Source organism: Tiliqua scincoides, unplaced genomic scaffold (assembly GCF_035046505.1).
Source record: "Tiliqua scincoides isolate rTilSci1 unplaced genomic scaffold, rTilSci1.hap2 HAP2_SCAFFOLD_205, whole genome shotgun sequence".
NCBI lineage: Eukaryota > Metazoa > Chordata > Lepidosauria > Squamata > Scincidae > Tiliqua > Tiliqua scincoides.
This window is the reverse complement of record NW_027101457.1, coordinates 7,470-18,185: the sequence shown is the minus strand read 5'-3', so window position 1 is coordinate 18,185 and position 10,716 is coordinate 7,470. Positions and strand designations below refer to the sequence as shown.

Below are 10,716 nucleotides of genomic sequence, written 5' to 3'. Positions count from 1 at the left end.
TTTGTATGTCTCAATCATGTCCCCCCTCAGGCGCCTCTTTTCTAGGCTGAAGAGGCCCAAACGCTGTAGCCTTTCCTCATAAGGAAGGTGCCCCAGCCCCGTAATCATCTTAGTCGCTCTCTTTTGCACCTTTTCCATTTCCACTATGTCTTTTTTGAGATGCGGCGACCAGAACTGGACACTATCCTCCAGGTGTGGCCTGGAGGAAAAATCCATGATGGGGTACAAGCCATGATGTGTATGCGCAACCTCCTGATATTAGAAATGGGTTATGTCAGAATGCCAGATGGAAGGGAGGGCACCAGGATGAGGTCTCTTGCTATCTGGTGTGCTCCCTGAGGCATTTGGTGGGCCGCTGTGAGATACAGGAAGCTGGACTAGATGGGCCTATGGCCTGATCCAATGGGGCTGTTCTTATGTTCTTATGCCAGTACTCCAATTTATCTTGGAGATTTTCACCCATGGACACCTTGGACCTTAGAGACACTACATGGAATCAGAAGAATTACCCCTGTCCTGGGGGAGGGGGGAAAGAGGGTGACAATGACACAGGAAGCCATGCAAGGAGCGTGAAACCCAAACACCCAGGTTGATGTGTGTGGAGAGCGTCCAAAATCGACCTGCCTTCCCTCCAACCTGCACTTGGCCTACCCCCCTAAGCTGGCCTACCCCCCTAAGCAGGCCTCCCCTTCCCCCAGGAGATGCCATTGACCAGTTACACCCCACCAGCAGGACCCAAAGAGACACAGGCACCAGCTTGGACTGCAGGGAGTCAACTTTATTCGAAGGAACTGTCACAAGTGGCTGGAAGGGAGTTCCTGCGGGTGACAAGGTGGCCGGGAGGCAGCTGGTTCCCCTCAATGGTACTGACGTCCCAGAGCGTGGCTCACGGCACCCACCAGCTTGCGATAGGCAGCCTGGACCTCCGGGGTGAACTCCTTGCCAAAGTGGGCTGCCTAGCCGATGACGATGATAATGTTGCCCAGAAGCTGGAAGAGAAGAGGAGGCCATGAAGACGTCTGCTTGTGGAGCCTGAGGCCTGCCCTGCCCCACAGCTGTCTGCCTCGCTTGCCCTGCACGGAGCCGCAGCCAGCCACAAGCTGCTCCTTTTGGGGAGAGCTGGAGGGGGGAGGACGGCTGGGCTTCCCCACCCAAAAAGTCCAGGAGTGGGGCTTTCTCAGGGTGGCGTTCTTGAGGGGTGACTAGGCTCCCTTCACAGCCAGGCCTCCCACTCAGTGGACGGAGCCAGACATGTGCAGGTGTTTCCTCTACTCCAAAGAGTAGCATGTGAATGGACACCGAAGGCCCAGGGAGGCTCTGGCTCTCCATCCGGCCACTTTATGTCATCCTTAGCTTGCAACAGCCAGCACCGCTGTGAGAGTGTTAGTTTGGAAAAAAGCCCCAGGGAAGTTAGAAGGGAGCGCAGAAGAAAGTGCAAAGGACGGCCGGAGCAAACCGCCTCCTGCCTGGGTTCTCCACTAAGCCTCACTGAGGTCACAGGCGGAGTCATTCCTCCCCGCCCCCCACCCCAACCGGCCAGGAAAGCAACACCTAGCACAGAAGTGCACCGTGGTTCTTCTGCCTCTCACGTGCACACACACCTCAACCCTCTTGTTGTTGAACCCCCGTGGATTTGTGGAGCACTCAACCCACCCCAGACTAAGTCCGGCGGAGAACGTTGGGGGTGTTAAGCATCACCCTTCACAGACGAGAGGGGGAGCTTGTGGTTGTGGTGACAGCTGGGCCAGCGAGGAGTAGGACCCGGCCACCCTTTTCCTCCCTCAATCAAGGCAAGCTGCCTAGCAAGGGGGGCACCTCACCCTGAAGTTCTCGGGGTCCACACGCAGCTTTTCACGGTGCAGGACACTCAGCTTGGCAAACGTCTCCTTGGTGTTGTCCAGGTTCTTGATGGCATCTCCAAAGGAGGTGAGCACCTTCTTGCCATGCTCTTTGACCCTGGCATTGGCAAGGATGCTGTCAGCACTGGAAATGTTCCCAAAGTGGCCAAAGAACCTCTGGGTCCAGGGGTACACAATCAGGAGGCTGCAGGTAGGGAGAGAGAAAGGCACACAGGGGTTAGGTTTCGGGGGCGGGGAGGAGGAGGCACTCCCAACTGACCCCAGGTAACAGCCAAGTCACAAGGCCTTCCCTGAACTTACTAGGCCAGGCACTCGCCACCAATTTCTGCCACATTGACCTTGGCCCAAAGGCTAGTGATGAGCTTCTTCTCGTCTCCAGTCCAGTGCACCATGGTGGAGGATGGAGGGTCAGGAAGGTCACTCGGCTGTGCAGCAGAAGTGTCTGAGCTGAGCAGAAGTCTCCTCAGCAAGAACATATCCACAATCACTTCTGGTCGTCACCACTGGGAAAAGTTTGGTGTCGTCTGCAAACTTAGCCACGTCACTGCTTAAGCCTGTCTCCATGCACTGATTCATGCGGGTTCCAGCGGATGCAGCCTGCATCAGGTGGTTCTAGGAGGGATTTCCCTCTCCACACCCACTTCCCATTCCCTTTGCTCCGAGCAGCAGCAAATTCGGACCTGCCTGCCGCCCCCCCATGTCATTTCCCAACATTTCCCTTTGAAAATTAGGTTCTTTAGCTCAGCCAAATGCACTGCTCTCGCCCAAGGGGAAGGCGCCTCCATGGGACTCCCCACAGCCAGCCCTCCTCCACTACGCAGGGCTTGAAAAGGTATTGAGAACATAAGAACTTAAGAACATAAGAACATAAGAACAGCCCCACTGCTTGTACAAATCTATGGTAAGGCCACATCTGGAGTATGGTGTCCAGTTCTGGTCGCCACATCTCAAAAAGTACATAGTGGAAATGGAAAAGGTGCTAAAGAGAGCGACTAAGAAGATTACGGGGCTGGGGCACCTTCCTTATGAGGAAAGGCTACGGCGCTTGGGCCTCTTCAGCCTAGAAAAGAGGCGCCAGAGGGGGGACATGATTGAGACATACAAAATTATGCAGGGGATAGACAGAGTGGATAGGGAGATGCTCTTTACACTCTCACATAACACCAGAACCAGGGGACAGCCACTAAAATTGAGTGTTGGGAGAGTTAGAACAGACAAAAGAAAATATTTCTTTACTCAGTGTGTGGTCGGTCTGTGGAACTCCTTGCCACAGGATGTGATGATTGCGTCTAGCCTGGATGCCTTTAAAAGGGAATTGGACATGTTTCTGGAGGAAAATTCCATTACGGGGTACAAGCCATGATGTGTATGCGCAACCTCCTGATTTTAGAAATGGGTTATGTCAGAATGCCAGATGCAAGGGAGGGCACCAGGATGAGGTCTCTTGTTATCTGGTGTGCTCCCTGGGGCATTTGGTGGGCCGCTGTGAGATAAAGGAAGCTGGACTAGATGGGCCTATGGCCTGATCCAGTGGGGCTGTTGTTATGTTGTATATTCTTAATGTGCATCTAGAAGCTGGACTAGATGGGCCTTTGGCCTGATCCAGTGGGGCTGTTCTTATGTTCTTATAAGGAAGGTGCCCCAGCCCCGTAATCATCTTAGTCGCTCTCTTTTGCACCTTTTCCATTTTCTCTATGTCCTTTTTGAGATGTGGCGACCAGAACTGGACACAATACTCCAGGTGTGGCCTTACCATAGATTTGTACAATGTCTTTATAATATTTACCCCTGAGGGCTATTTACCCCTGTGGGCTGGGGTATAAGAGTAGGCCCTCAGTTTGGCTGTACTTGTCATTAGAGGCGACTAAACAGCCACCGGGTAAATGGGACTCGTCAACCTGGAAAGGCAGCTCATCTGAGAGAAGGAAAACTCTGACCCCAAACCTCCACTGCCTTGTGGCTACATCCAGTTGTGGAAATCTGGAGCCGGAGTCCCTGCCTCAAGGCAAAATCCAGAGCCGGAGTCCCTGAGGCAGTTCATGGCTGAACACAGTCATGTTCTGGCAACTCCTGCAACGCCGCTGGAACCAACCGTATTGGCCTCTGCCTTTCCATTGGACCATTTCAGCGACATGGAGAGGGGGGATTTGCTGCATGGGTAACAGCCTGTTACCCTCTCTCTCGATACCTTTCTCTCTCTGTTACCTTTCTCTCGATACCGAGCTAAACAAGCGCATCAGTAAAGCAGCTACCACATTTTCCAGACTCACAAAGAGAGTCTGGTCCAACAAGAAGCTGACGGAACATACCAAGATCCAGGTCTACAGAGCTTGCGTCCTGAGTACACTTCTGTACTGCAGCGAGTCATGAACTCTTCTCTCACAACAGGAGAGGAAGCTGAATGCTTTCCACATGCGCTGCCTCCGATGCATTCTTGCCATCACCTGGCAGGACAAAGTCCTGGAACGTGCTGGAATCCCTAGCATGTATTCACTGCTGAAACAGAGACGCCTGCGTTGGCTCGGTCATGTCGTGAGAATGGATGATGGGCGGATCCCAAAGGATCTCCTCTATGGAGAACTCATGCAAGGAAAGCGCCCTACAGGTAGACCACAGCTGCGATACAAGGACATCTGCAAGAGGGATCTGAAGGCCTTAGGGATGGACCTCAACAAGTGGGAAACCCTGGCCTCTGAGCGGCCCGCTTGGAGGCAGGCTGTGCAGCATGGCCTTTCCCAGTTTGAAGAGACACTTTGCCAACAGTCTGAGGCTAAGAGGCAAAGAAGGAAGGCCCATAGCCAGGGAGACAGACCAGGGACAGACTGCACTTGCTCCCAGTGTGGAAGGGATTGTCACTCCCGGATTGGCCTTTTCAGCCACACTAGACGCTGTGCCAGAACCACCTTTCAGAGCGCGATACCTTAGTCTTCCGAGACTGAAGGTTGCCAATACAGAACAGCCTGTCCTCCATACCTACTTTACCCAGGCTTCGCGCACTGGAGAGGACACTCTGTTCCAGAACCACCATTCAGAGCGTGACACCATAGTCTTCCGAGACTGAAGGATGCCAACAGCACTTTATAATATTAGCCGTTTTGTTCTCAATACCCTTCCTAATGATCCCAAGCATAGAATTGGCCTTCTTCACTGCCGCCGCACATTGGGTCGACACTTTCATCGACCTGTCCACCACCACCCCAAGATCTCTCTCCTGATCTGTCACAGACAGCTCAGAACCCATCAGCCTATATGTGAAGTTCTGAATCTTTGCCCCAATGTGCATGGCTTACTCTCTGTTCCTCAATCAGTTCCTCATCCTCTAATTCCCTGACTGTGCAGTTTCCTCAGCAGCCTTGGTGAGGGGTCCGTGTCTAAAGCCTTCTGAGAGTCCAGATATATAATATTCACGGGTTCTCCCACATCCACATGCCTGTTGACCTTTTCAAAGAATTCTAAAAGATTCATGACTCACTTGCTTGTCGCATGCAGTTCCTGTTCTGTGAGGGGTACTGCCATGCCAAGTTCCTGGCTGGCATGTGGCAAAGCAGGCAAAAGCACACTGGCGACAGTCGCCTTTGTGTCTCCTGCTCATCTTGATTGCTTTCCTGCTTCTTGTGCCCATTTTTGACTAGCAACTCCTGTTTCTATTTGGCATGACCTGGGTGCTCCTTCAGCCTCGTCTGTGTTGTCTCAGGTCCCATCAGGGATATCGCAGCCAGGCACTGTGTCCCCCACCACGTCCCCTCTCCCTTGCACCAGAATCCCACCCCAAGGGCACGTGTGACCCTCCAGCACAGTGGCTCAGGGGGCTCTGGAGACTATCATCTTCACCAGCCTGTGCCAGGTTGCCTCACCAAGGCCTCCAGAGGAATGGTTCCTCCTGCTCCACAGTGATGCCAACCTTGCCCCAGAAGGGTCTCCTGATGTCCAGCAGACTGGGCCCACAAGCCCTGAAGAACAGGGTTGGCTTTCCTCACCCAAAGCTGGCTCCATCACTCCTAGCGCCCCCATGGCGGTGGTGGCCCACCAACTCTGCCACTGACCTGAGCAGGATTGGCTTTCAGTTGCCACCAAGAGACTCTTCCTGGCTTTGCCGCAACAGACAATCCAGGCAGCTGCTGCCGCTGCCACTCCTTGAATCCCTTGCTGTTTAACCTGCCAACAAGAATGGAACACCACACCACCCAAGAGGCCATGCCAATGCAGAGCAGCACCTTCTCTGGATGGGAAGGCTGCCTCCAAGCAAAGCCCCTCCAAGGCACAGGCGCACACAACCCCATATCCACAGGCCCCTAGGATCTTCCAGTTAGGGCCAGGGCAACCAAGGAAGAGGTGCATGGCAGGATTTTGGTGCTGAGCTGCCATCTGGTGGGAATGTTGGGAAGTGCAAGAAGGGTTGCTGGTCTCCAGAGGCTTCTGGGATTGTCCACAGGATGCAGTCAACTCTCTCCGTGGTCACAGTCAGTGACGTCGCTAGGGGAGTGCGGGGGGTGCGGGCCGCACCGGGTGAAGCGTCGGGGGGTGACGCACCATAAGAACATAACAACATAAGAACAGCCCCACTGGATCAGGCCACAGGCCCATCTAGTCCAGCTTCCTGTATCTCACAGCGGCCCACCAAATGCCCCAGGGAGCACACCAGATAACAAGAGACCTGCAAGGCTTCCTGGGGATTGTAGTTAAGAACATAAGAGCAGCCCCACTGGATCAGGCCATAGGCCCATCTAGTCCAGCTTCCTGTATCTCACAGCGGCCCACCAAATGCCCAGGGAGCACACCTGTTAACAAGAGACCTGCAAGGCTTCCTGGGGATTGTAGTTAAGAACATAAGAGCAGCCCCACTGGATCAGGCCATAGGCCCATCTAGTCCAGCTTCCTGTATCTCACAGCGGCCCACCAAATGCCCCAGGGAGCACACCAGACAACAAGAGTCATGCATCCTGGTGCCCTCCCTTGCATCTGACATAGCCCATTTCTAAAATCAGGAGGTTGCACATGGCTTGTAACCCCTAATGGATTTTTCCTCCAGAAACTTGTCCAATCCCCTTTTAAAGGTATCCAAGTCAGATGCTGTCACCACATCCTGCAGCAAAGAGTTCAACAGACCAACCACAGGCTGAGTAAAGAAATATTTTCTTTTGTCTGTTCTAACTCTCCCAACACTCAATTCTAGTGGATGTCCCCTGGTTGTGGTGTTATGTCAGAGTGTAAAGAGCATCTTTCTATCACCTTATCCTTTCCATGCATAATTTTGTATGTCTTAATCATTTCCCCCCTCAGGCTTCTCTTTTCTAGACTGAAGAGGCCCAAACGCCGCAGCCTTTCCTCATAAGGAAGGTGCCCCAGCCCAGTAATCATCTTAGTCGCTCTCTTTTGCACCTTTTCCATTTCCACCTTTTTGAGATGTAGCAACCAGAACTGGACACAATACTCCAGGTGTGGCCTTACCATCGATTTGTACAACGGCATTATAATATTAGCCTTTTGTTCTCAATACCCTTCCTAATGATCCCCAGCATAGAATTGGCCTTCTTCACTGCTGCCGCACATTGGGTTGACACTTTCATCGACCTGTCCACCACCACCCCAAGATCTCTCTCCTGATCTGTCACAGACAGCTCAGAACCCATCAGCCTACATGTGAAGTTTTGATTCTATGCCCCAATGTGCATGACTTTACACTTACATTGAAATGCATCTGCCATTTTGCTGCCCATTCTGCCAGTTTGGAGAGATCCTTCTGGAACTCCTTGTAATGGAAGATCAGAAGATCATCAGGTGGATGTTGTGGTGTTGACAGTGATCCCATGTTTTGACACCTATTTGATAGCTCTGGGAAGGGCAGGGCTGGCTCCACAGCTGTAATCAATCAAGGCCCATGGAAACCTGGTTGGACACCTGAGCTTCATTTGACCATGATGGGGCTTTGAATGAGCTAAGGAGGTAGCTCACAGCTGAGCTGCATTTGCACTTAACGGGACACAAAGGATAAAAGGCAGCTTCAGAAGAACCAAAGAAGCGGGACGCTGACCCAGAGGGAGACACTACCTGACCCCGAGGGAACCAGACCAAGAGGGCTACCTGACCCAGACCTACAGGAGAAGTGGACTGCCAGGACTCTGCTGGAGGACACAGAAGACTGGGAAGACAGGACTGTGCTTTGGAAACCGGATTGGACTTGAATTGGAGGCTTCAGACCTTTACCCACTGAGTTAAGTGGAGTTTTGGGGAGGGAAACCCTCTGGACAAGAGGACTTGCAGGGAGTGTCTGTGTTCATAGCAATAAATTTGGGTAGTTGCTATAGATAAGGAGTTCTGCATTCATTCCTTTGCACACCACAGCGGTTGTTCTAGAGCAGGGGTCAGGGAACTTTTTTACCTCTTACCCCCCAAAAAATTTATAAACGCAGACGTTACCCCCTTGATTTGAAAGTAAGGAAATCATACATCCAATAACATTTTGAATTCAAATACTGTATTTAAAATTACTTTGAAAGCTTCAACTTACTTGAAAACTTCAGGTTTTGGAGAAATGATGTTGCTTCATCTTGGATACGAGATCATCAATATTGGGACAAGACACAGGCAGGGGGGTGCAAGACACAGAAATTTGGCATTTGTTAAAGCTGTGTTAAGCACCAGGTCATACACTTCACCCTCAGGTCCAGCACCCCACTTTGGACTGCACATGATGACAATGACCACCAGGCCCCCCGACCCCTCTCCTCCAAACAGCACACCCCCTAGCAAACTTTTCAACTTGCCCCCCCCCCGGAGGACAGTATCTTCGCAAGTCTTTTGCATACAACAGAATCCCCCATACAGAGGTGTAGCTGCCCCAGTATAGGTAGCCAGTAGCCAAGTGATGCCTCAGTATAGGTAGTCAGTAGCCAGATGACCCCCCAGTATAGGTAGTCAGTAGCCAGATGACCCCCCAGTATAGGTAGTTAGTAGCCCGGTGATCCCCCAGTATAGTTAGTCAGTAGCCAGATGACCCCCCAGTATAGGTAGTTAGTAGCCCGGTGATCCCCCCAGTATAGGTAGTCAGTAGCCAGATGACCCCCCAGTATAGGTAGTTAGTAGCCCGGTGATCCCCCCAGTATAGGTAGCCCAACGATGCCCCCAATAAAAATAAATAAACAATACTCACCTTACCTCGATCCCACGTCGGTCGGCGCGGCTTTTCTTCTTCCTCCCGCTCTGTCCGCTCGGCGGGAGACACTGACGGCCCGGCGCTGTGTGATGACATCATCACTACAGCGCCGGGCAGCTCCAGTCTCCCGCACAGAGCGGAGAGAGCGGGCGGCTGCGATACACGCAGGCTGTGGATACAGCCTGAGTGTATCGCCTGCTCCCTTCCGCTCACCGCATCTGAAGGTGAGCGGAAGGGAGCAGGGCAGCGGGCGGTGTGCACACAGCGCACCAGCCCGCTGCCGGCCCCCTGGAGCGGGTGGAGAGCGGGTGCGCTGACTCCCTCCGCTACCTCCCCGCCCGGCGCCCGCACACCTCCCCGCCCGGCGCCAGCGCAACCTCCTCATTACCCCCAGATTTTCACTTTTACCCCATTTGGGGTAATTTACCCCTGTTCCCCGACCACTGTTCTAGAGATAAAGAGGGTGTTAATTAGCCAAAAAGCGGGCATTAGAAGGGAGTTGAGATATTTGGACGGGACAAATTGGCATAGTCGGCAGGATTCGAAAATTAGGATAGGACACTCCTCACAATCATGTCTGGTCTTCACCACTCGGAAAAGTTTGGTGTCGTCTGCAACTTTGCTACCTCACTGCTCAACCCTGTCTCCAGGTCATTTATGAAGAGGTTGAAGAGCACCGGTCCCAGGACAGATCCTTGGGGCACACCGCTTTTCACTTCTCTCCATTGTGAAAATTGCCCTTTAACACCCCCTCTGTTTCCTGGTCTTCAACCAGGTCTCAATTCAGCAGAGGACCTGGCCTCTGATTCCCTGACTGGAGTTTTCTCAGCAGCCTTTGGTGAAGGACTGTGTCGAACGCCTTCTGAAAGTCCAGATATAGAATGTCTATGGGTTCTCCCGCATCCACATGCCTGTTGACCTTTTCAAAGAATTCTATAAGGTTCGTGAGGCAAGACTTACCCTTACAGAAGCCATGCTGATTCTCCCTCAGCAAGGCCTGTTTGTGTTTTGAGATCCTATCTTTGATGAGGCATTCCACCATCTTACCCGGTATAGATGTTAGGCTGACGGCCTATAGTTTCCCGGGTCCCCCCTCTTTCCCTTTTTAAAGATAGGTGTGACATTTGCTATCCTCCAATCTTCTGGCACCGAGGCCATTTTGAGGGACAAGTTAGTCAAGAGATCAGCAACTTCATTCTTCAATTCCTTAATAACCCTTGCGTGGATGCCATCAGGGCCCGGTGACTTATTGATCTTTAGTTTATCAATGAGATCTGAAACATCTTCTCTTTTAACCTCTATCTAACTTAACTCCTTGGTCAGGAGGGGCCGTTCGGGCAGCGGTATCTGCCTGAGGTCTTCTGCCATGAAGACAGATGCAAAGAACTCATTTAATTTCTCTGCCATCTCTAAGTCTCCTTTTATCTCCCCTTTCCCTCCCTCACCATCCAGAGGGCCAACCGCTTGTCTGGCGGGTTTCCTGCTTCTAACATATTTGCGTTTATTATTCCCCTTAATGCTGCTGGCCATGCGTGCCTCATAGTCTCGCTTGGCCTCCCATATCACTTTCTTACATTTCTTTTGCCACAGTTTATGTTCCTTTTTATTCTCTTCATTAGGGAAAGACTTCCATTTATGGAAGGAAGGTTCCTTGCCCTTTATGGCTTCTCTAACTTGGCTGGTTAGCCATGCGGGCACCCTCCT

General features: G+C 52.1%; 1 protein-coding gene across 1 annotated transcript; it reads right to left on the bottom strand.

Annotated features, from left to right (window-relative positions):
• Positions 1 to 757: 757 nt before the first annotated feature.
• On the bottom strand, positions 758 to 2,279 carry LOC136635983 (hemoglobin subunit beta-like). The gene is made up of 3 exons (XM_066611035.1): positions 2,160 to 2,279; positions 1,821 to 2,043; positions 758 to 956 (listed from the first exon to the last, which is right to left on the bottom strand). The coding sequence occupies exons 1-3, from the start codon at positions 2,249 to 2,251 to the stop codon at positions 858 to 860; spliced, it is 414 nt and encodes a 137-aa protein (XP_066467132.1). The 5' UTR covers positions 2,252 to 2,279; the 3' UTR covers positions 758 to 857.
• Between the last annotated feature and the right edge of the window lie 8,437 nt (positions 2,280 to 10,716).